Genomic DNA, 26,376 nt, shown 5'->3' with positions numbered 1-26,376 from the left:
CTCAGCTCTACCTGTCTCCACTCTAAGGCGGTGGGATGAAACCCGTATCTGGCCAATCGCAATCCGCATGGCATGGGACATGTAAACACTCAAGTAGCCCGGCTGCTGGATGAATCCATCCTCAGTGAGTGTGAGGAAGTGATCTTTGTAGAAGTGCATCTTTATGGGGAGCTCCGGAGGTGTGATCCATGTGCAATGGGTGTAGAGGCTGAGAAGATCTAACCGGATAACCCAGTTGGTATCCTCGTGAGACAACCAGAGAAAAGGGGAGTCCAAACTATACTGAAGGGGGGGTAGCGGGTCCATGCGGAGCCATATACTTAGAACCAAGTGGAAACTAGTGCGTACCATACTCCAGAGTGGCCCTCAAGTGCTAGCTGTCTTAAGGACTGCAAAGCAAGCCTCGAGTACCTCCGGGGATCCATGTGACTGATGCGATGGAGTTACGTCACTGTCTGGAAGAGTGCATCCACTATCATCGGGACTGCAACAAACTCTGCCTAGATAATCTGGTGTGGGACTGATGGTTTGTCACCAGCCTGGACATTTCCCAGTATGAAAGGAGTCTGGTGGACTCCAGGATGTCTAAATATTTGGAAAGTACAACTTTGGGAATGGGGGATTATCCTAGAATACAAAGGACCACACTCCTAAAATTTAGGAGCGTTGCTATTTTTGGCCCCACTCCGATGGAAATTCTGTTCACGTCATTACATCTAGAATTGAGTAGATACCAAGAGTTGGCAAAGTGCCTATGACAGAATGTCTACCAGAGCAGATGGAAGGGAACATGGGCACTTGAGAGGATAGTGTGAGTTGGTGGCCGAAATGCCTATAAACTATGTGTAGCAGAAATGCTTATGGAACACCAGGTTATCTATGCCTGCGAGTGATTGTTTTATCTTGTTACTTGAGCCCACCTCTCATCCAAGGTGTGTGGTCAGAGTACCAACACGGAGTGCAAGTGTGTAAATTGGACATGACGCCTGGTTGGCACGGGACTTATGTATACGCCAAGGGTCATGTGGATTGGCACATGTTTGTGTGCTTTGAGCTTGGATTATGATATCTAGACTTACTGGAATCACTATCTCCCCATACAGAGGCCAAGAGGTTCATTGTTCATCTCACCATGCATGTGGATTCATGTTGGGATTCTGAGAGGGCAATTCAATGAACACTCCACCATACACGTGGATTCGTGTTGCGATTGTGGAGTGAGTGTTTCATTGTTTCCACACCATGCTTGTTGATCAGAGTTGAGATTGTATGAGAGAACATGAAAACTGTTGGGATTGGGAGAAAGGATTGCCAGAACTATGGAGAACCAGCTTTTCTGCCACCATGATTTGTACTCCTGAATGGCACCAGTTTGTGTGCATAGCACATGTTTCTGTGCGAGGCACTAGTTTCTTGTGCATGGCACTTATTTAAGTGTCTTAGCACCTCATATGATTATCTCATTGATATTGGTGATTGAGACACAATTGGCTCTTGTGCCTGTGTCTAGCATATCTTCCATGGAATTCTCACCCATTTATTTTGGGACATGATTTTGATATTGGTATTATGGAGACGTATTTAGTCTCACTCATTTCTTTGGGACATGGATTCTTCCATTATATTGGATTTTTGAGACTACTTCGTCTCACCCACTTGATGGGACATGATTATATCTTGAATATATGGCTTGAAGCTTAAAGTTGCGGACAACTTTTAAGAAGTTGGGGAGGATGTCACCAGCTTGGACATTTCCCAGTATGAAAGGAGTCTGGTGGACTCCAGGATGTCTAAATATTTGGAAAGTACAAGCTTTGGGAATGGGGGATTATCCTAGAATACAAAGGACCACACTCCTAAAATTTAGGAGAGTTGAAATTTTTGGCCCGACTCCGATGGAAATTCTGTTCGCGTCATTACATCTGGAATTGAGCAGATACCAAGAGTTGGCAAAGTGCCTATGAGACAGAATGTCTACTAGTTGGGATATTTTTAGAGATAAAGTTTATGGAAGGACCCATCTCTTAGATTGGGACATGTGGCAAGAAAGTGGACCAAAGTGAGACAAGTGGCCTGACACTTGTTAGAAAGTGGATCAAAGTGAGACAAGTGGCCTCACACTTGTCACTTCAGCTATTGTGTGGCTCTCCACTTGTCATTGTAGCCTTCTCTTGCCATTTTAGCTCATGGGAGGCCCAAATCTATAAATTGGAGCCCTCTCTCTTCATTAATTGAGGCTCTCTTGCTGCAAACTAGCATCTACCACCGTTACAAGCTGCCCTAATGATGGCTACTCTCTTTCTCTCTCTCTTGAAGGCTGCCCATGAAGAATACCGGCTGTTGGGGACTGTTTTGGAGGCTTCCATCACAAAGAAATACTGAAGGCAAGGGTATTTAATCATTTATTATGATTTCTAGCCATTGTACTTGTTGTACCAGCCCTTGTACTTGCTGTACCAGGCACTGTACAAGCCCTTGAACCTGCTGTACCAGCCACTGTACTGGCTGTACCAGCCCTTGTACTTGTTGTACTTGCTATACCACCCATTCTACCGGCTATACCAGCTTCTGTACTTGCTATACCAGCCACTGTACTTGCTGTACTAGACATTGTACATGCTATACCAGCATTTGTACTTGCTATACTTGCTATACCAGCCACTGTACCGGTTGTACGAACCACTGTACCGGCTGTGCCAGCCATTGTACCTTCTGTACCGGCTGAATGGAGAGTTGTACTTGTTGTACCAGCTCTATTGCATGAAGACCCGTGGTTTTTGGGGAAGAATCAATACCCACACGGAGGTATATGGATTATATTGTTGGCTCGGCATTTCTACAGCCTATGTTCCGGCTTGGTAGCTTCGTGTTGGGTTGTGTTATGGCATTTGTATATGGATAATCCGGCATCTCCTCTGGGGAGAGTAAGGCCCTCAAAGCTTGTACATGATATTATTCTCCTTGGGTAATAAAATACTCCAAGGGGGGGGGTCGGCCCATTCCGGCCTCTATGCGGTGTCACACGTGCAAGCTCCATTTTCAACATTTGTGGATATTTTGTCCGACTTTTATGTTTTATGCAAAGTGATGATGGATATGTGTTAAGGCTATGGCCATGTTTAAGTGTTTTAATATGCATTGATGGTATCAACAAGTGTGTCAAAGGCCTTAGTCCCCCGGGCACCCACCGCGAGTCTCATGGTTTGCTACGGATCATACGGGAGAACATCATGACCTGGAGCCTCTCAACTCGTTGCCAATCCTCATCGGATAAATCTAGCCCTGAGAAGGCCGCTCCATACATCAAGGCTACTGTGACGAGGGTGTCAAAAGGCCAGCCCTTTGTCTTGGGCTCCTGGAAATGTGCCTGGAAGCACTGCCGCTCAAGTAAGCTCAAGGCTGCATATCCCCGTGTCACTCTGGCATGTGCTGCGGGAACCATGGTAAAGCGTGGGCCACTAAAAGTGACACCAAGGTAGACATAGGATGAGACAATCTCCACAGGATCCCCTCTATATGTGAAGGTCAATCTAGATGTGAAGGGCAAGGGATATTGAAGACCATTGCCTTGGTTTTACCAAGGTTAATAGAGAGGTCCCGCTGAGTGCAAAAGTCAGGTAAGGCATCCAACTGTCTTTGAAGCCCCTCTGAGAGGAGGACGATGTGATCTGCATAAAGTAGTATGGGGATCAATATGCCTGCCAGTGTGGGACCAGCCCCGCCTAATCCGTCAATGAAGCTCAAGATCTCATCAATGTAGAGGCCGAAAAGAGTGGGTGATAGAGGGCAGCCCTGTTTCACCCCAATAGTGCTGGAAATCTCTTGCGATGTACCTCTTGAGGCTCTCACTCGTCCGATGACGGACTCATAGAGGGTGATGATGCTCCAAACCATGTCAAATGGCACTCCTATCTCCTGTAGACAGTGCAGGAGGCGGGCTCGGGGTACAGTATCAAAAGCTTTGCGGAAATCCATAAAGCAGCAGTAAATCCTCTGATGTCGTGCTCTACCCTCCTCGATGATGGCACAGAGGGTGAAGATGTGGTCAAGAGTAGAGTAGCTCCTCCGAAAGCCAGCCTGTCCTGAGGCTCTACATCCCTGGCTCTCTGCAAATGAACTGAGCTCCGCCTCTAGCACTGATCCATAGAGTTTGGCCAATGTGTGGCCAATCATGATCATCCTGTAATTATTAGGATCAAGTGGATCTCCGGCTTTGAGGATGGGGGTGATGGTGCTGGTGGACCAAGAGGGTGGAAATCCTTCACAAAGGGCTCTATTGAACGTGTAGGCTAGTAGGAGCGCCAGGGTATCATCAGCATGTGAGATGTACTTGGCAGTGAGTCCCTCATGATCCTGGGCTCGCCCATTGCATAGTCTACGAATGGCCTTGAGGACCATGCCCTTTGTGAAGAAGGTGGAGGTGGTGGGACGAGGATCTGGTGGTGGGGGTAGGGGTGGTTGATGGGGGATATGATAAGAGGGAGCGCGCATAGGAGTGCCATGTGTCCGGGCAGGTGATAGGTGTGGGAGGGCGATGTTCTCAGAGTTTCCTCCAGGCCTCTTTGCAGTTCGGCCCTAAGAAAAGTCGGTATAACTCAATCCTCTTTCCGAGTGTAGAACTCCGGTCTCTTGCGTTGGGTGAGCCATCGAAAAATCCGTTGCGCTTGGTGCTTCGTGATTTGCCCAATCCGTACCTCATGCTTAAGACGGGAGCGTGTGGCCTTGCATTTGTCATCATACCAACAGTTCTGGGGCATGGAACCGCAAGGTGGCTTAGCGGTAGACTGCCGCGTGCAGATGAAAGAAGCGATGGCGGATGTGTGGAGTATGGTGGTGAGCTGTGATGTAAGGGTGGATAGGGGGACAGTAGGTTCCACATCCTGGAGTTGGCGGTAGATGTGGTTGGAGTAAACAAGATCAAGCTCATGATCAAAAAGGACCTGAGTGTAATGTGAGATGGGGGGGGGGGGGGGGGGGGGGTGGAGGGACGGGTGGTGTGCAGGTAAGAGTGAAAGAGAGGCAGGCATGGTCAGCTTCAAAGGGGGGTGGTGGGATGGAGAAGTCGGGGAGAAGGTGTGCCAAAGCCGGAGATCCCATAAGGTAGTCCACGGTGCTACTTCCTGAGTGAGGGAAGTAGGTGAGGGCGTCGGAGGAGGGCCATTGGGACATCCTGTTATAGATAACGAGACCATGTGTAGCTCCCAGCTCTAAGAACTATCTCCCATACACTGTGACCTCCTCACAGACAGTCCTATGATAATCTCTGCAGTCCTGTGCCAGTGATGTCTAGCTCCTGTAGTCGGATAGGGTCATCTAGATCGAGTACTGGGACCTGCTGACTTCCCATCCTGGCATTGAAATCCCCGAGCAGGAGGACTTCCCCCAGCTATGACAACTCCATGATATCCCCATATAATGGTAAGTACGGTGATTCGCCATGCTGTGCAGCGTTAGGGGAGTGGCGTGGTGCAAAATAACACACAGCAATGTGGATGACTCTATCACTGCTAAGCTGTAGCCGCACCCAAAGATACCATGTGCATCCTCGTCCTTCCGGACCTGCTGAGAATCTGTCAAAGATGGGATCTAAAAAGTACAACTAACCCTCCAGAGCCACGTACTCTTGATGTGCGGGTCTCGCCTCGGAAAGTTGACTCCCACTCATACCCGACTATGTATGGTAAAACCCTCTCAAGGCTCTGATGAGTCTCTGTGTAAAAAATGACATCCTTGCCTGTGAGAATCTCACTCAAGCCTCCTGGATTCAACCACAGCATGCCATTGTAGTTCCATACTGCTAACCTCAGGTGTTTGGTCTCATAGACCCCACGTCCCTATTTGGGACGACACTCAGTGATAATGACCCTACCATCTCTGTAGATAGCCCACTTGCCTGCTCTACGGGCCTCATGAACTATCACCATCGCCTCACGCCAGTGTGCCACCTGTACTGGAGTGAGATCATCTCCCATGTACACCTGTGTGCCCTTGAGGGCAGCCCGCCTGTCTAAGAAGGCATGTCTGCTGGTGGCATCAGGGAATCTAATGATGAGGGCCCGCTCTCGTGTCATATCCTTGCCTGCCCTCCATGTATCTGCAAAAGCGGGGGGAGATCCTGTCCACTCCTAGCATCTGGCAAAGCGTCATGGCATCCTCCTTGGGGGAAGCCCCCACACTCGCACATGGAGGGCCCTATCCTTCCTGCGTTTCTCCTCCTCGAGAGTCTCATGTATGATGCTCTGTGGGGGTTTGTGCTTCTTCACCACCTCCACCCAATCTTTCTTAGTGGTCTGCAGTTCTTCCCGCAGCTTTCAACTGCTCCAAGTCAATCCTTAGACCCTCCTGAATATTCAGTTCCCCTTCCTCCACTGTATGGTCCTTGACCGTAGCCTTTAGGGCTTCCATTTCTGCCTAGAGTTCCCCTATCATTGGGGCAACCTCTAGCATTCCTTGTTGCAGCTGGGTCTCTTTCAACATCTGAATCACCTCCTCCTGGCGGTTCACCTGTGCTGCCAATTCTTCAATCTTGTTGTTCTTTCCCTGTATCTCCTTGCGGAGGCCTTCCAACTGTTTTTCATGTTGGTTCAGGACCCTGTCCAGCAACTTCTTTTGTTCGCCCAATGTCTTCTTGGTGTTGTCCTCCACTGTCTTGATGTATGCCTCCAGCTCCTGTAGATTCATTGTGGCTATTTCCCCCTAGTTGCTGCCTTGGGGGCCTGAGCAAGGGTGGCTGGGTGGCTGGGTGGGATGCGGACTATGCACTGTGTTTTCTTAAGTAAAAAGGGGCAAAAAGCACACAGCTTACGGCTGTCGTAGTGCAGCGTGAGCAGCCCAAGCAGAAGGCATGGGGGAAGCACGAGCAGCAGAGCAGGGACGCGGAGCAAAAAAGAGAAAGGGGGCAAAAAGCAAGCCCCTTATGGCTGTCGTAGTGCAGTGTGAGCAGCCCGAGCAGAAGGCATGGGGGCAGCGCGAGCAGCAGAGCAGCCCCTCATGGGCGCGAACATGCAGTGTGTGTGCTGAAGGCAGTGGCGTGAGCAGGTCGCGCTACAGAAAAGGTGCCATGGGAGCAGGTCGCACTACACACACACACACACACACAGAGATGTGATAACACACACACGAGAGAGAGAGAGAGCTGGTGCACAGCACAACAATGATTGTATTGTGATTATACTTCCAGCATGTACAATCCTTTATATATCATATGTTCTCTTAATAAGAGGGTGTTCACACCTAAAGTGTTCACACACCACTGGACATCCAACATTGTTGTGATCCCAATAGCTTCCATCTAATCACACAAGTTCTTAATCCTCCTAACAAATTGCTCCACTGCTTCTGCATCAGAGAGCTTCTCCAAGGCAATCTGATTCTCAAGTTTCTTAATCCTTGTCTGATTAGTGGTCTCATGCTGATTTCTTAGAATCCACAGCGCTTCTACAGCTAAAGACACATGCTGAATTAGCATCATAACAAGAATATTGAGACTAGTGACAATGGAACACAAAGTGTTTGCATCCCTTTTCCTCCACGTCAAAACAAGAGCATAGCTACTCATGGATGGTGCTCCTACACCCATGTTGTCACTCCATGCTTTGAGTGGCCATAGCTAGTTCTTTGCAAAAATCCTAGTCTCACAGTAGCAACGATACCTCAGTGCAGAACTACATGCAACTTCAACATTCAAGTCAAGCTAGCTCAAGCGTTCATGCCATTGGCACAATAAGCAACTCTGAGTGCACATTCAGAAGTGATTACCTTAGCAAGCTATAACCGTCGTAGGGATCTTTTCAATGGCCGAGCTTGAGCACACTGCTTCAAGAGCTCCAATGCTTCTTGGGCAGCCATTTCCGTCGTCGGTCTCCCGGGAGAACGTTGTCACAACGTCGTGTTGGACCACGGGTCATCGTCCCACCTCTCACCTCACATCGCTAACATACTCACTAGCATGCATTCGAGAAGAATATTAGAGAAAGGATTACCTTTCCTTCCCCCTACCCCCGAACACTAAATCGTCCAATGAATCAAGCTTAATCTAAAGCAATGGCTGAATGGATGATGCAGCTGTGATGCATTTCTTTGGAGAGGTGGACAAACAAGAGCTTTGTAGAGTTTAATTTAGGTTTGTGATGCCACGCATGCATGTGCTTGAACTCACCCACCCTTTGACTTCTCCCTAGTTGGACCATGCATGACATTTTTCACGTCAGTTGATTTAAGAGAGTGTGGGTCCACTTCTAAGAAAGGGTCAAAATGAGTCCAAGCCAGATGTAAACGACCAAGAAGAAAACATGGTACTGTACTCCACCGTTTCAAGCATGGCTCCGGCCATAAGAAGGGTCGTAACTTCACAAAGTTCCAGAACTGAGGGACACACAGAGGGGTTTGGCTCAATACGAAGTTTGAGTGACTACCCAACTATGTTGATGGACTCCTTGGAGGCTAAGCAGTCACACTAAGCAAGAGGGAATGCCATGTGCATCCCGCACTTGGATGCCATGGACATGATTGTTTTAGGACAAGTGCAAGGCCCTGAGGCCGGACACAAGGCATGTTCTGAGCCCTTGTCCAAGGTCAAGTCGTCGTACTGCCTAGGGGTGGTCAGAGTCAGTTGTATATGTCCCTGCATGTCCGCCGGCACACGTTAGTCATGCCAGTCCACACAAGATTGTAACCCTCTTGAATGACGTAATGGTGTTAAAATGCCCCATAAACTTATTAAGCTAAATGGCCACATGGAAGGGTACCTGTGAGTGTCAAGGTCATTCTCCCAAATTGTGCGAAACCGTCAAGGAATGGAACTAGCAACACCAGTGTCCATGGGATAGGGAAGGCCAAAGTGTCATTGGGCTATTGTCACCCATGGGCCAGCCATTTGTAGGGGACTTGGACCCCAAGGGCCCACTCTTCCACCTCACAACATGTCAACAACACCTGCATGGCTGAGGCATTTTCTAATGATACTAAAATGAAAAATTGCTCAGAAATCTTCTTGAGGACAAAACAGCAGACTGATCTGATGGGAAAACACAAGCCTCTTTGGAAAGGAGTAACTTTCAGGTTCTGTTGAATAAAGGAAAAGTCATAGTTTAAAACATCATGTTGAAATATTGAGTTAATCACAACAGAAATCACAACAGAAATCATGTTGAAATATTGAGTTAATCACAACAGAAATCTAAACGATGCATCTTGTAATCCATAAACCTGCACAATGAAGGGGAAAAGAATAGGTCTGGGGTCACCCAATCCCGCCTGTGCGGCTGACCATGGCATAGTCAGGCAGAGCAGCAGCAGGAATGGGTGGAACAGAGCCTATTACGTCCTGGGCTCCAGGAAAGTACAGATCTCCCAGTGGTTTTTTAACCTGCAGACTGGGAGTAAGATAGACTGGCAACAATAAAAACTGTTACAATTATATGAACACAAACCAATTCTCATGCCTTCATGACTGCTATTACCTTCACTTCAAGCTATGCACTGTGTTTGGCAAGAAGAAACTTCCGGATTGTTGCTTGGTCTATCTTCACCACAGCCACATCTTGCATTTTCTCAAATAGTTCTTCAACCTCTTCAACTCCGAAAAATGCGACGTCCACCTCTCGTGCGTACGTCTGTTTATACAGTGTCTGGAAGCTTGAAAGAGGGATCTTGCACGCATGACTCACCAGAAGCTCCTGTAATTCCTGCCTAAACACTTCCAACCTTACTTCTTCAATATACTATTGCCCATCTGAGACCTCCTCTGCCTCTGCACGCTGCAATATCTCTGGCCCTTCAGCATCCTCTTCGTCGGCTTCACTTACTTTCTCATTGTCTGAATACATTTCTGGGTGGTGCTGCAAGAGGACAACGTCCTCTGTGAAATCTTCACCATCTCCCAACGCTTGCCCCTGAAAGAATGGCTGTAAAACAGAAAAACAGCAAATAGATCTTGCAAAGAAGCACATGTGCAAAAGAACTGAAGTAGAAAACTTGTTATCTGCTGAAGTAGAGCACAAGGGCTGCCCGTAGGTGCATACAACCAACAGCAATAGCTGAATAATGAAGTGCTAATGATGCTAACCCAAGCCACCTATTTATAGGTTGGACAAGAGCTGGTCAGCCAGCATAAAAACAGTGGGCTGACCGACTATACAAAAAATACTAGAATAATGTCTAAAAAATAGACAAAAATAGCAGAAAAATACCTAAAATAAGATGAATGCATGGCCTCATAAATCTGGCCAGATACGGCATGAAATATGCACATATATGCCCAATCTGGAGATGATAATGCCAACACCTCCTCTTCAGCGCCAGATGGGCGGACCAACTCCAGCACGCTGAAGAAAGACCTCCAAAGAAGCTCGAGGGAGCGGTTTGGTGAAGAGGTCAGCAAGATTGTCCTGAGTGGAACAATACTCAAGTCGAAGAAGACCAAGCTCATGTCAGAATACGCAGCGAAGATGATGACCAGATCTGGGAACACGAGCAAAAACGCATGCAGAAAAATACAACACAAGAGAGAGAGAGATGTAGGCGTGTAGCTCTGCTCTATATACACAAGAAAATCCCGGGTATGATACACAAATGGTATGGGGGCTGGGGGCCTATTTATATGCCCCCATATGAGCACTCGGCCTGCTGAAAAAGGCACTCCATGACTGCATCAACAGTCGGCCAGCAATAAATGAGACCCACGACTGCATACATCCAGTCGGCGCAGCACAGAGGTCCACGACTGCTGTTGGGCAGTCGGCCATTCACATGTCTGCTGATGGGCCAGTCGGCCAGCCACTCAGTGCTCCTGCCAACCTCTGGCATCCCTCCACACCACTGGAAAATGGGAAAAATAGGGAAAAAATACGGGGAGCAGGGTTGCATCCGTACGTACGTACGGATCGATCCGTACCGTACGGAACGTACTGTACGGATCCGTACGCGTACGGATCGATCCGTGCCGTACGTAACGTACTGTACGGATCCGTACGCGTACGGATCGATCCGTACGTTTATTTTTTAAAAAAACCCCCTTTTTGACCTTCAACGTGCGATTTTGGCCTTGTTTTGGAATTTCGCCTGTTTCGCCTACAGTGCTCTGTTTCGCTCCGTCTCTGCACACTGTGCACATTGCAACCAGGTAATTCACACGCTCTCTCGCTCATGGCCTTGGTCCCTCATGATGCATCTCTGTCTCGTACTGTACTCTCTCTCTCTCTCTCTCTCTCTCTCTCTCTCTCTCTCTCTCTCTCTCTCTCTCTCTCTCTCTCTCTCTCTCTCTCTCTCTCTCTCTCTCTCTGCCAATGTACTACATGATTAATCTCGTCTCTCTCTCACTCCCTCCCGAGTCCGGGGTCCCTCTCCCTCTCTCTCTCTCTCTCTCTTTCCTCCTTTGGAGTATGCTCTACGCTCTCCCTCTCTCTCTCTCTCTCTCTTTCTTCCTTTGGAGTATGTACTCTGCTCTAAGCTCTCTCTCTCTCTTTGTTTGTGTCACAGAGCTTCCAGGATCCAATATGCCGAAGCCATGCAACCCCTACTGGCAGGAGCACACGAATGTCATCCGTGTTATTAATACGCCGACCCAAGCTGGTTCTGGCACGCGTAGATGGCAGTGCAAGTATTGCAACTTCGAGCTCACGAGCACAATTTCTCGTGTCGTGATTCTTCCACACAGGATAGCCAGTCTACAGGGGGCAGAAAGAGGGCCCGTGTCATGCAGGAGGGTGATGAGGATGATGATGCACATGTGCTGAGACAGAGTACTTTGCCTTCACGTGTGTCATCTCTTTCGTGGGTGAAAGAGAGACAAAAAGTGGCTGAGATGGAGATTGCTTGCACTCTTGTGGAGTGCAACATCTCCTTCAATGTACTGAGGACTGATCAATGGAAGAGAATGGTGAGGGCCATAGCAGAGGTTGGCCACACAGACTCGTGGTCCGGGGTGGAGTATAACAAAATGCGTACCACGATGCTTGAAGAGCAGAAAGCCTTGATAGACAAGGCATTGGTACCTGTCAAGGCAGGATGGCAGTCTTTTGGGTGCACCATCATATCTGATGGCTGGAGTGATATGCGTAGACGACACATTATCAATATTTTGGTGTCCTCATGTCTTGGCACATACTTCTTGCGGGCTGTGGATGCAGGAAAGGCAGGAGAATCCATCAGTGCTGAGTTTATTTATCACCACATCAGACAGGCAATTTTGGATGTTGGGCCAGAGAATGTGGTCCAAGTGGTGACAGACAATGCTTCAAATTGCAAGCGTATGGGTGAATTGGTCGAGGCAGAGTTTCCTCGCATTGCTTGGACTCCTTGTGCTGCACATTGCTTGGACCTGCTGATGGAGGATATTGGAAAGTTGCCATGGGTGCAACCTAATGTTGCAGATGCCATGAAGATTACTACATTTTTCCGAAGAAAACATCAGGCTTTGGCCATCTTCAGGAGCCATAGTGCACTTGATATGGTGCGACCCTCGAAGACCAGGTTTTCTTATATGTTCTTGGTCTTGCAGAGGCTTTTTAGATTGCAGGACCCACTACTACAGACTGTGGTGGACCCGAAATGGAGGTTTATGCACCATGCACAGACAGAGGCCACTAGATACATTCCGCGGAAAGTGCTTGACGAGGCCTTTTGGACAGAGGTACAGAGCTTGACGGTGGCATTGCAGCCTATCCATGTCCTCCTCCGAATCACAGATATGGAGGGCTCTACTCTTGGACTGGTCTATCATCTCTTCATGGAGATGAAGCGCCATATTGCCACCTGTACGACATTGACGGAGTCTCAGTGAGTGTACACTTGGATATTGTTCTTGGTTGATTATATTAATATTAAATAATATGCACATTGCAACAATGAACAATATGTTTAAAGTTATATTATATAATGACTGTTGGAATGTTGGCTTGTCAATTTGTAGCCGTGGTGACATCCTGGCTATTGTAGAGCGGCGATGGACATTTATGAGCCGTCCCATTCATGGGATGGCTGCATTGCTTCATCCCTTCTACAAGAAGCCAGAGCTGTTTAGTGAGAGCACTCTGCTCACGCAGAAAGACCAGTACATCAACATAATGTACGACGAGGATGAGCAACTTGAGGTTGATGCAGAGATGGTGAGTTTTATGAACAATCTAGGACCATCCTTTGCTAGAGCGGTGGTTTTGAGAGAGGAGGCGACGAAATTTCCTCTCACGTGGTGGCAGAGCTATGGAAGACGAGGTCTTCCAAAGCTGACTCATCTTGCTCTCCGAATCCTCTCGCAGGTACTCTTGACTCTTTCACAATTGCATCCATCTTTAAAGTTTGATTCATTAAGGGTTTTGACTCCGAAATCGTATCGTGATTCGTGATCGTAGGATTGTTCTGCTGGTGCTTGTGAGCGCAATTGGAGTGCCTACTCCTTGGTTCACACGAAGATCCGCAATCGACTTAGTACCGCTCAGCTGGAGCGATTAGTGTATTGCCGAGCTAACATGAAGCTCGTGCGAGATTATCATGCTTTGGGGGCACCCAAGCAGGTATATTTAACTGTCGTACGTCTTTTGACACATTTCAATATAAGTCATTTCTTGTGGTTCTGACTTGTCGGATTTTGCTTTTCCACAGGCAGATCCGACCCATGTGAAGATGGTGCCAACCTCTACTGAGGGCGACGTGGAGCAGCGTGAAACCGGCCTCTGATAGAAAACCAGAGTGCGGTAAGAGCTAACACTCGTCCACTTGTAGTCTAGATGAAAAACCAAACACAGATTGGGGCTAGAGTGCCCAAATCTGAATACACAGCGACACCTGTTGGCCCCAAAGCTTGGCGCCCCTTGCGGTATTTCTTTATTCCATTAAAATAATATGTATGGCTGAGTACAAAACAAAAACCAGCCAAGAGTTTACACCTGTAGTCCAATCTGACTGCCCACAAATCCTTCTTAGCACAGAGGATCTATGCACACAGATCTGTGTCCTCAAGCAACACACTGTGCCTCCCTCTGATCAGCCAAGTTCACAAAGCAGGCCAGCCATGGGCATACATCTGGCATAACTCATAAGCATGATACATTTTCTCAGCTCAACATACATGTGCTGTTCAATCCCTGTCTTAATCTCTTGTCAATCTGCTATACTCCTCCTCTCACAAGGAGCCAGATAACACATACCTGTAGCAGACATCAAGCAATAGAAAGAGAGATGGATGAACAGAGTCAAGGCTTACCAAGTTCAGCTCGTGAAACAACTCTGGAGGAAGCAACAGCACCAATCTGTGCCTGCAGGCACTTGAACCCACAATCCTGCTTCACACATGTGCTTGCACTTGCCTGTATCTTCCTCCTGATGCTCACTCCTATGCTGTCCTTGAAAGTACAGATCTGAAAAATCAGCACTGTACTTGATTGTACCGCCTCGGGATGCGTGCCAGGCGTTGTACTTGCAAAAACAGCCTGCTGTCCACTTCTGTACCAGCCTGAATCAGCCTGCACAAGTCTGTCCAGCACCTGTAAACACCACCTGCAGCACTTGTACCTTCTGTACCAGGCTGCCCGTACACTGTACGGCAGCCGTACAGTGTGTACTTGCTGGAAAACACAATACACAGCCTGTACTGGGCTTCTGCGCAGCCAACCAGCAACAGCCTGTGCGCCGCCAGCAACAGGGGAGAGAGAGAGAAAGAGAGAGAGAGTCCAGCGCTGGCCGTACAGTGCTGTACGGCTGGTTTGCCTCAGAAAAACAGCAGCACACTTCTCTTCAGCAGTCGCCTCCCCTTCCTGTGCTTTTCCACGCTTTGATACATGCGCATGAAGGAAGCCTCTCCTTTTGCTACACGACTCCCCAAAAAGAGAGGAGAGAGAGTGTAGAGAGAGAAAACCTCCTTCCCAAGTTAATCCCTAGGGCCCAACTTAATAAGTTCCCTAGGGCCACTAAGGCCTAGGGGCAACTTTTATAAACATTAAAAGTTAATGTTTTAATGTTCCCCCTTCACACCTAGGGTTGTCCACACATCTTTAAACACTGTCCGGGCACCCCCCATGTGAATCATAAAATATTCTGACTCTGCAACCACCATGCCCACACTTGTCCTGCTCCATTTTCACAGGGCCATGACATACCCCCCTCTTGAAAGATGGCAAGCGTCCTCGATTGCATTCTGGTGATGCATCAAAATATCAAAAGTGAAATATACAATATGGCAAGATCAGCGTCCCAATCTCTCTGAGCCATACACATGTATCAACATTCACTGCAAACCAATGGCATAGTAATAGTCCAAGTTGTATACCACTGTGAACCATACATATCCACAAAAATCTCCATGTGACTAGTACACATATATCATAGAAGTCCCATAAACAGATGTACTGTCAGCCTCAGTACCTTCGGATGAGATAAAATCTGCACCAAGCGACCTCTAGATGTCATCTGAGCCTGTCTGTATCAAGGGAGTGGAGGTGCTACCCCCCTCTTGAGCATCAGGTAATGCTCCAGACCCATGCTCTGCTGAACCTGAATGAGCCACAATAAGAGTCGGCTCTAACTCAAAGGCATCGAGATAAAGCTGCAAAACCTGAGGTGAATCTGTTAAGTCACCTTCCTCCATCCACTTCGCATCCATCGGTGAATAGTTCTTGAACTTCACAAGATAGCGACGGGAAACTTTACCTCGTACCTTCCTTTCTTTATGTGCCAGTATCTGCTCTGGAATCAGAACCTCATCAAGTTCCTCAACTTCCGGCTGAGCCTCATCTGATACATCCTCAGGCACATCCCCACGGAAAGGTCTAAGAAGACTCACGTGAAAAGCATTGTGAATCCTCCAGTGATCTGGTAACTTCAAACGATAGGTTACCTCACCAATCTTTTCCAAAACCTGAAAAGGCCCATAATATCGCATACTCAACTTAGGGAATAAGCGCTCTTTACCCTTCATCTTCTTGAGTCTAGCCTTTTCAAAACGCAAAAGAACCCAATCACCCAATGCAAACTGCAAATCACGTCTGTGACGGTCTGCGGCTTTCTTTTGCTTCTGCTGAGTTTTCTGGAGGGCCAACTTAACTCTTTGATAAGCTTCATCCAAGCTCCCCACATACTGATCAGCTTCAAAGATCTTATCCTTTGTATGCAAAATGGGTGGTACCTTCTTCCCTCCTTCTACAATCTCAAAAGGCGCCTTGCCTGTCGAGCTATGTACAGTGTTGTTATATGCAAACTCCACCAAAGGAAGATACTTTTCCCATTGTTGCTTGTGCTCTGACACATAACACTTGAGAAGATCCAACACTGTAGAGTTAGCCTCTTCTGACTGACCATCTGTCTGTGGATGAAATGATGATGAAAACTTGAGAGTTGTACCCATGTTGTCAAACAACCCTCGCCAAAACAAACTCGTCATCCGTGGATCACGGTCACTAATGATAGACGTAGGCAAGCCATGATACTTGAAGATGTTCGCCATGAACAACTTCACCATATGATCCACTTTAATTGTCTTCCTCACGGGAATGAAATGAGCCTGCTTACTGAACCTGCATATGATAGTCCAGATGCCATCATTTCCCGTTTGTGTCCGTGGAAGATCAAATACAAAATCCATGGCAATGCTCTCCCAAGGTCTATCCGGAATAGGTAAAGGCTGTAATAACCCTGGTGTCTTCTGACGGTCAAACTTTACCTTCTGACATACGATGCATTGCCTCACAAAGGCATCAACATCTCTTCTCAAGGTTGGCCAATAAAAGAAAGTCTCCACTGCTTTGACCGTGGCGTCAATCCCTCTATGACCTGCATACGGTGGAGCATGACTTTCAATCATGACCTTGAGTCGCAATGGCCTGGTAACACACAGTCTGCCATGCATCAATAAAAATCCATCGCTGAGAGTGTAATGCTCATGCCGCTGACCCTCAGACGTCTGATCATACAACCTTTCAAAATCCTCATCATGGACATACTGCTCTTTCATTTCATCAAGCTCATGATGATAAGCAAGTGAAACTGCAGAGACCTGTGGCTTGCGTGACAAAGCATCTGCCACTACATTCTTTTTGCCTTCCACATGCACAATCTGGAAGTGAAACATTGACAAAAAGTTTGCCCAACGCATATGCTTCTCGGAAAGCTTAGTCTGCGTGAGGAAATATCGCAAAGTCTGATGATCTGTCTGCACAGTGAAATCAACCCCAAGCAAGTAGTGTTTCCATGTAGAAAGAGCGTGAATTACAGCCAACATCTCTTTCTCATACACCTGCAAATGCTTCTCGGCATCTTGCAAAACTCTACTCTCATAGGCTATCACATGTCCCTCTTGCATGAGAACTGCACCAATGCTACTTCCACATGCATCACACTGGACAACAAAATCCTTTCGGAGGTCCGGTAACACCAATACTGGGTCCGAAGTAAGCTTTTCTTTGAGCTTTTTGAATGCTGTAATTTCCCGATCAGCCCATCTAAACGGAGTTGCTTTCGTCGTCAAAGCATGAAGAGGCGAAGCAATTTCAGCAAAGTGCCGTATGTAACGCCTGTAATAGGAACACAATCCTAAAAAGCTGCGTACATCATGCACGGTCCTCAAAGCTGGCCAATTAAGTATTGCTTCCACCTTTGCTGGATCCATACGGACTCCATGACCAGACACTATATGCCCCAAGAAATGTATCTCCTGCAAAAAGAACTCACTCTTCTTGCCATTAACCACCAACCTATGGTTTCTGAGTTCTGCAAACACAATGGCCAAATGCCTTCTATGCTCGTCCTCAGTTTGTGAATGCACAATCATATCATCAAAGAATGTGCCCACAAACTCTCTATGAGGTCTGAAAATCCTGTCCATCATTCTGTTAAATGTGGCAGGCGCATTTGTCAAACCAAAGGGCATAACCAAGAACTCATACAACCCAAACGTGGTTCGGAATGCTGTCTTATGCACATCCTCGGGTCTAATGCGTATCTGATGATACCCGCTTTTCAAATCAATACGACTAAAAACTGTGGAGCCCTGTAAGCGGTCCAAGATGTCATCGATCCTCGGTATGGGGAATCGATTCTTGATGGTATTCTTGTTCAGCGCCCTGTAATCAATACACATGCGCCAAGAACCATCCTTCTTCTGCACTAAGAGCACAGGTGAGCAAAAGGGTGATGAGCTAGGCTGAATCAACCCCTTATTCAATAGCTCCTGCACCTGACTCATAATCTCTTCCTGTTGGGCTGCACTAACACAATACGGCGGTCTATTCGGTGGAGTACTACCAGGAATCAGATCTATGGCATGATCTTCTGGCCTCTCAGGAGGTAATTCTCCTGGCAATGACTCGGAAAAACAGTCTTGAAACTCACTTAAGAAATCAGCCCTGTCTTTATCTAACATTGACAAATTAGACTTAGACTCATCATCCTGTGCATCCTTTACATAAATCAAGTACGCGGAAAGATGCTTTTTCATTACTGATGAAATCGCCGAAGCGGATACAATAGGAACAGATTCCCCTTTGAGTTTTACATCCAATACATGCTCTTTCCCTCTATGAGTCAGAGTAATTTTCCTATTGTAAGTATCCACCACCGCATGTACCCTGTGGCACCATGGCATCCCCAACAAAACATCACAACCATCCAAAGGCATGATGAAGAACTCCTCGCTGTCCACATAACCCTGCAAATGAAGCCGAAGCTTCCCAATGATAGGAGTAACGGGTTCTGCATACCCTGGACAAGCCATATTTGCCTCATGTAACGGCCCCATCTCCTCTGCGCGAATCCCCAATCGGCCAGCCAAATCTGGTGAAATGAAGTTGGCTCTAGCACCTGTGTCAAAGAAGATCAAAGCATTCTGATCTCTCACTTTGCCCCATGCCCTGCACAACTCTGTAGCTTCACCACCTAGCTGCTCCCCCACAAGATCAGGAACTAAGCCTGCAGAAGGCTTTGGTTTCTTTGGCTTGGGCTCTCCTTTATTGTCAGGATCCTTCTTGGACGTTCTCTTGGGACAATTGAATGACATATGCCCCTCTTCGGTACAGTAAAAACACTTTTGAGCATCTCTCAAAGCCTGTCTTTCCTCAGAAGTCCTTTTGGGCATTGGCAACTTCTTATACTTTGTCTCTGTAGACCCTTTAGCATCACGAGAAGCATGCCCAAATTTTTCAGCTTTCTTGCTCAATTTCTTACTGCCCTTAAACCCAGATGAACCACCTGTGAGTAACGCATTAGCTGTCATAGCATTTTCAATCATCTGTGACATGTTCGTTACTCTTGTCTTTATACAGTAATCTCGTACCTCCTTGGGCAGCCCACAACAATACTTCTCAACCTGTTCAGATAATGGCACGGCACGATAAGAAGTCACTGGGAGTAAAGCTTCCCAAAACTTCTTGTTATAATCCTCCAGACTATCACACTTTGAAGCATCCAGCTTGTGCCATGCTGTCATAACATCCACCTCAAATGTAGATGTGAGCCATACGGAAGAGAAAACCTGTTTGAATTGAACCCTGTGGTGGGTGCTATGCCCTGCAAAAGAAGAGTAGACCACCACTGCAAAGCATTGCCCTTGAGAAAAGTGGCAGCTTTCCTCACCTTTGAGGACTCTGTATAATTCCCACCAGAAAAAGCAGCATCAAACTGCTGTAAAAAGGTAAGTGCCTTCAATTTATCCTTGGCCCCACTAAAAGTGTCAAACGTCACTGCAGCTCCCCCTTCCTTGTAATCCTTCGCTTTGCCCATAGGCGTTAGATTATCATATGGAAGTGGTTTTGTAAGATTGCTGCCCCCAACATTCATACCCATCATTGGGTCAACATTTCCCATTCCAACACCAGGCATACCATACATTCCAGCCATGTTTCCATACATTCCATTATGCATACCTGGCTGCATGCCACCAAACATATTGCCTTGCATCCCAGGTTGCATGCCTGCAAACACATTTCCTTGCATACCGGACTGCATACCACCATACATATTCCCTTGCATGCCAGGCTGAAAATTGGCTCCAAAAGGCCCATACATACCCATGCCTCCCTGAGGATAACCCCCAGTCATGGATTGAAACACCGAGCCACCACCAAAGTACCCTGGATGCATGTTCTGCTGAGGAATAGGTGGCTGTCCATAGAAGGAACTCTGTGGGTTAGCACCAAAAGCATGCTGCATATTCGGAAACTGGGCAGGAGATGGATCCTGTGGAGTGGTACCACTATGACCATGAGAAAGATTCTTCGAACGAACCTTCTTCTTCTTTTTCTGGGGCTCTGTGCGGGGCTCTGTGCGAGATCTCATAAATTCAGCAAATCTCTCACTCTGAGTGAGCTGCAGAAAAGTATCCATAACACCAGCCAAGCGATCTTTGAACCGAGCATCATCATCCTCTTTACTATGCACATCTTCTGGCTGTGTTACATCCTCATAAGGCTCAACATCTGCAGCCTGTTCTCCTGCAAAAATATCCTCAGATACATCTCTTTCAGGAGAAGACTCTTGCTCTTCTTCTTCTTGATAGAAGTACTCTTCCTCTGTATCAGACATGATTGCTGAATTTTCAGCGATGGCTTTTTTTTTCCAAAGCAACCACGAGCTCACCCCCTTCAGAAAGTTGATGATTGGTCCCGGCAACGGGACCTTGAAACCGGCCTCTGATAGAAAACCAGAGTGCGGTAAGAGCTAACACTCGTCCACTTGTAGTCTAGATGAAAAACCAAACACAGATTGGGGCTAGAGTGCCCAAATCTGAATACACAGCGACACCTGTTGGCCCCAAAGCTTGGCGCCCCTTGCGGTATTTCTTTATTCCATTAAAATAATATGTATGGCTGAGTACAAAACAAAAACCAGCCAAGAGTTTACACCTGTAGTCCAATCTGACTGCCCACAAATCCTTCTTAGCACAGAGGATCTATGCACACAGATCTGTGTCCTCAAGCAACACACTGTGCCTCCCTCTGATCAGCCAAGTTCACAAAGCAGGCCAGCCATGGGCATACATCTGGCATAACTCATAAGCATGATACATTTTCTCAGCTCAACATACATGTGCTGTTCAATCCCTGTCTTAATCTCTTGTCAATCTGCTATACTCCTCCTCTCACAAGGAGCCAGATAACACATACCTGTAGCAGACATCAAGCAATAGAAAGAGAGATGGATGAACAGAGTCAAGGCTTACCAAGTTCAGCTCGTGAAACAACTCTGGAGGAAGCAACAGCACCAATCTGTGCCTGCAGGCACTTGAACCCACAATCCTGCTTCACACATGTGCTTGCACTTGCCTGTATCTTCCTCCTGATGCTCACTCCTATGCTGTCCTTGAAAGTACAGATCTGAAAAATCAGCACTGTACTTGATTGTACCGCCTCGGGATGCGTGCCAGGCGTTGTACTTGCAAAAACAGCCTGCTGTCCACTTCTGTACCAGCCTGAATCAGCCTGCACAAGTCTGTCCAGCACCTGTAAACACCACCTGCAGCACTTGTACCTTCTGTACCAGGCTGCCCGTACACTGTACGGCAGCCGTACAGTGTGTACTTGCTGGAAAACACAATACACAGCCTGTACTGGGCTTCTGCGCAGCCAACCAGCAACAGCCTGTGCGCCGCCAGCAACAGGGGAGAGAGAGAGAAAGAGAGAGAGAGTCCAGCGCTGGCCGTACAGTGCTGTACGGCTGGTTTGCCTCAGAAAAACAGCAGCACACTTCTCTTCAGCAGTCGCCTCCCCTTCCTGTGCTTTTCCACGCTTTGATACATGCGCATGAAGGAAGCCTCTCCTTTTGCTACACGACTCCCCAAAAAGAGAGGAGAGAGAGTGTAGAGAGAGAAAACCTCCTTCCCAAGTTAATCCCTAGGGCCCAACTTAATAAGTTCCCTAGGGCCACTAAGGCCTAGGGGCAACTTTTATAAACATTAAAAGTTAATGTTTTAATGTTCCCCCTTCACACCTAGGGTTGTCCACACATCTTTAAACACTGTCCGGGCACCCCCCATGTGAATCATAAAATATTCTGACTCTGCAACCACCATGCCCACACTTGTCCTGCTCCATTTTCACAGGGCCATGACAGCGTGTCAGAGACGAGCAGGCAGATATTATACGACTCCTTCATAGAGAGTTGGAGAGCATCGATCGTCGTGTCACAAGGTCACGCGCACGGGCTTTGGCGATACCTTTGCGTGAGGAGGCTGCAGATTCAGAGAGCGCTAGACGGAGGAGCATTCGTCGGGGGAAGCTGCCTGTTCGTACGCAGCGGACTCGGGCGAATGAGGCTGTCACTCTCATTCATACTCAGAGTGAGCCAGGAGATGATGATGTAGCACATGGATCTCATGATACATCTTTCACATCATCACATGTGCCCGTGATGGCAGAGCCTGAGTATGACGACGAGGGCAATGTCTTGACAGATGGGGACTTGCTCTCTTCTGGTGCATCGTCATCATCATCATCTGATGAGGAGTTTTGACTCTTAGATCACGTTTCATTGTGGAGTCTAGACTCTGGACTAGCCCTTATGGGCCTTTTGAGGACATTTCTATGATGTAGTGTTGCAGCTTGCTATGTAGTATGTGCATTGTATTCAGTTTGTTTTGATGCATTTGCAGCCTTTTGACATGGATGAGAGTCGAGACTTTTGTTGTGTGAACACTGATTCATCAGTTTATATAGAGCTAACTTCTAAGAGTGGTGATTGGTGATTGAAGATTGATCTCTGTCATCTGATTGAAAAATGGTTTTGGTATCTGATGTTTGATTTCTGAAGTAACAAGTTTTACAACATGCGGCAAGGGTTTTGTGATTACTAATCAAATGCGTATTAGCAAAGACCTTATTAGATTGTCTTGTAGGTCTCTCTCACAATTTAAAATGTATTTGGATCTTTTTATGTTTATTTTGATATGAAATGCCATATAGATTGATATTTTTTACAATGGTACGTATTTTTACGTACACAAAAATTTTATCTGTACGGAACAACGTACAAATACGTACCGTACATTACGTACAGTACGTACACATCAACCTTGACGGGGAGTGAGGAAAAATGATAAAACCATAGTTACCAGGGGATAGGGACGGGGACGGGGACGGCTAAAGGTAGGGAACGGGGACGGGGGGTGGGGACGGCACTCAAAATTGTTAATTTTAGAGGAGTAAAGAATCAAGATTAATCAATCAATAACAACAAGCTTTCTAACTCCAAAAGTTATGAATCATGATACACATTACATTTAAAATTTAATTACGCTACGAGGTGCAAGAGTCAAGAGTCAAGACTTGCAAAGTCGGAAAAGAAAGACTTTAAAGTTGATAACATTAAATAGATATACTCAAAAGATGTTGGCGCCTAGGCGATACAAAATATAAGTCACTCGCTCTCATACTCTGCGCTCCCAATAAGAGAGGTGCTAGCCTCATGATCATGAGTGCGTGAAGTGTGGATGGGGGTTGTGTCATCCGATGAAGGCTCATGATGAGAACCATCTGTCCCACCCTCCTGTGCAATAGTTGTAGCTGTCTCCTCTTGTTCCATCTCCCACTGTGTAAAAGTATCGGCATTGCATCTTGCACTCTTGCCAAGCATGCGCAAGTTTGCGCTAATGAAGACAAGATCATTAGCTCTTTCCACCCCAAGCCGATTTCTTTTCTTTGATGAAATGTGACTGAAGGAGGACCATAATTGCTCTAGGCAAGAAGAGCTAACGGACTGGCTCAAGATCCGGATCGCCAACTGTTGTAGCTCTAGTCCATCTGATCCGAAGTCCTCCCACCATAATGCTGCACCAACCTTGAATCTGTCCTGCTGCGCATCTGCACATCCATATGAGCCTTGAAATGCCCTGTAATTAGAGAGCTGGTCTCTAATTTTGCGCCTGATTTTTGCATCCGGCGTGAGGCGATCCAAGATGAGTCTCCAACCGTTGCTCACCTCTTTATCACCCTCCTGCCCTTTTCCCTGAAATTCTGGGTCCACCATAAAAGCAGCTGCATGTAAAGGAGAGGAATATGAGCTCCATCTCCCCACACAAAGCGAGTGGATCTCCTCATATCTATCTACGTCTGGCTCAAGCTTCTCAAGACTCTCTATCATCTGGTCCATGGCTTCATATACTTTGCCGATGCATGGCTGCATAGCATCAACAATCCTGAGCAAGTGGACGATGGGATGCACCATGGCGTCAGTGCGCTTGAGGTCCTCCCAAAAATCAGCATCGTCGACCTTTTTCTTGCATGAAATCCCTATCTGTGTACGTGCAAAAGATGAGGAGCAAAACTCATCACTGAAGAATAGTTGCCGCACGGCACCCTGACAATCCTTCAAGCGATGCAACATAAGAAAGTTGTATGCAAAGCGAGTGTCCGAGTACTTGAGAAGGACCTTTGTGGACCTCTTCCCAAACTCGGATCGAAGGTATGTGTGATTGTTGATGAAGGTCACAATTGCACATGCATCATCAATCACCGATTCAATCCATGACAATTTCCCAATATCTTTCAAAAGATTATTGAGACAATGTGCCATGCAAAAAGAGACGGTGATTTGAGGATACATACTCTCAAGAATAGCTCCCGCTGCCCTATTTGTCGCCTCACCATCCGTGACGAAACCGATCACACATTCGGGGCCGATAATCTCGACAGCACTACTCCACTCAGCAGCAAGTACATCCGCACTCTTTCCCGTCCCTGAAGCATCATGTGAGGAGACAAAGTACATCTCCCCCCGTGAGTATGCCACAAGGCCATGGATAGACCTTTTCCGCGTGTCACTCCATCCGTCTGCAATCAAAGAGACTCCATTGCGAGCCCATTGTCTCTTTGTGTTTGCCGCCGCTTGCTCAACAAGGCATTTCTCCTTGTCAAGCATAGTGGTCCGCAAGGTTTCGGAGGATGGAGGTGTGTAGTGAGGACCGTACTCGCCAATCTTCTTCACCATCGTTTTGAAGTAGTCGGACCTATTTATCATTTCAAAAAAAAAGAGGGTAAGTAATTAGAATGGCAAAATGGTGACTCGTGAATCGTGACTCGTGAGACATGATGATGAAATCATGTGAGTGAAATACGTACCGTGCCACACGAAAAGCAATGTGGTCATGAAAAAAGAAGCGGGCCACCGCGGCATCAACCTCCTCCTTCTTTTTGGGATCCCAACTCCCCTCAAAAGTACTTTGCCGACGAGAGAGAGGGTGGACTAGGTTGCGGCATTGAGAAGGCGGCTTGTGTGAAGCCTCGAGTAGTGCCACGAGGAGGACGTGGTAGAGGGGTAGATGAAGATGCACCACCACCCGATGTAGAACTTGATGTTTGGGTTGGAGTGACATAAGTGTTGGGATCCACTCCCCGCACCCTTTGGCTTGCATTCAAAGCTTGATGGGCGGCAAGCTTTGCAAGAAGCTCCTTTCTTATCTCCGGTGTGACCCGCTCACAAAATTTCACCTCATGACCGGGCTCATGCAACAAATGGGCCCTCACCCTATTGGCCCCACCCACACGCTTATATGGGCAAAGCTTGCATGTCCATGGACGTGCACCCCCCGCATGAGTAGGAGGCTCGAAGTTGACCTCATCCCACCATGACCACCCATCCGTTCTACTCCTACCGCCCGCACGAGAAGAGGATGCCATGAATAGTTAGTAACTTAGTAGTAGTCTAGTAGAAGAGGGTGGAGAGAGCTTAGAGGGTAGAGTAGGAGAAGAGGTAGAGGGAAGATTGAAGTAGTCTAGTAGGAGAGGGTGGAGAGGAAGGTGGTGGAGGAGAGGGAGATAGTGGAGAGGAAAGCTTGAGTAGGAGAGGGAGATGGTGGAGAGCCTAGAGGTACTCAAGTCTTGGAAGTTGGAAGGCTTGAGCAATGAGTAGAAGAGGAGTAGCAGGAAGCCCATTATATAGCATATGGCAGCTCTCTCTCTCTCTCTCTCTCTCTCTCTCTCTCTCTCTCTCTCTCTCTCTCAAACTCTCAAACGGCCAGCCGCCAACGGCTAGTAGCCGTTACCCGAAAAAAAAACGGCTCGATTTTTGGCGCCGTTGCGCCGTTGCAGACGTCCCCCGTCCCCAGCTAACAACGACGCCCGTCCCCTGGTCACGTCCCGTTCGTCCCGTCCCCCGGGCCATCCCGCCACCGTTACGCAACTGCAGTTAATCGGGACGGCGTTCCCACGTCCCACGTGGGCGTCCCGCCGTCCCCCTATCACTATGGATAAAACACCTCATAAGGGCGGGCACACCCACAACAAAGGCCCTGGTGTATAAAACTGGACAGGAGATGACTTCTAACACCCCCTCTCAGCTCCTGGCTGTGAAACCAACCACAGGGAGCTGGGGTGCCGCCTAAGCAAATCCCGAGAGAGCGACTTCATGAAGAGGTCCACCGTACTGTCCTCTGTCGAACAGAACTCTAGCAGGATGTCATCA

At 47.5% G+C, this 26,376-nt stretch overlaps 1 protein-coding gene and 1 pseudogene across 1 annotated transcript; one reads left to right on the top strand and one right to left on the bottom strand.

Annotated features, from left to right (window-relative positions):
• The first annotated feature begins 11,587 nt into the window (after positions 1-11,587).
• Positions 11,588-22,649, top strand: LOC147642500 (uncharacterized). Its single transcript, XM_086807343.1, has 6 exons — positions 11,588-12,777; positions 12,911-13,256; positions 13,350-13,511; positions 13,600-13,657; positions 21,486-21,562; positions 22,033-22,649. The coding sequence occupies exons 1-6, from the start codon at positions 11,588-11,590 to the stop codon at positions 22,429-22,431; spliced, it is 2,232 nt and encodes a 743-aa protein (XP_086663469.1). The 3' UTR covers positions 22,432-22,649.
• A 685-nt stretch (positions 22,650-23,334) lies between these two features.
• On the bottom strand, positions 23,335-25,895 carry LOC147642499 (uncharacterized; annotated as a pseudogene).
• Between the last annotated feature and the right edge of the window lie 481 nt (positions 25,896-26,376).

This window comes from Cibotium barometz, chromosome 1 (assembly GCF_041138505.1).
Source record: "Cibotium barometz isolate CiBa-2024 chromosome 1, ASM4113850v1, whole genome shotgun sequence".
Taxonomy (NCBI): domain Eukaryota; kingdom Viridiplantae; phylum Streptophyta; class Polypodiopsida; order Cyatheales; family Cibotiaceae; genus Cibotium; species Cibotium barometz.
Note: the sequence above shows the minus strand (reverse complement) of the source record. Positions and strands in the feature narration are given on the sequence as shown.

Excerpts from the sequence above, each read along its gene's own strand:
- LOC147642500 (XM_086807343.1), top strand. The coding sequence starts at position 11,588 with ATGGCAGTGCAAGTATTGCAACTTCGAGCTCACGAGCACAATTTCTCG. Across the intron at positions 13,512-13,599 it reads CTTTGGGGGCACCCAAGCAG|GCAGATCCGACCCATGTGAA; the intron begins GTATATTTAACT and ends GCTTTTCCACAG. Across the intron at positions 13,658-21,485 it reads TGAGGGCGACGTGGAGCAGC|CCGTACAGTGTGTACTTGCT; the intron begins GTGAAACCGGCC and ends ACTGTACGGCAG.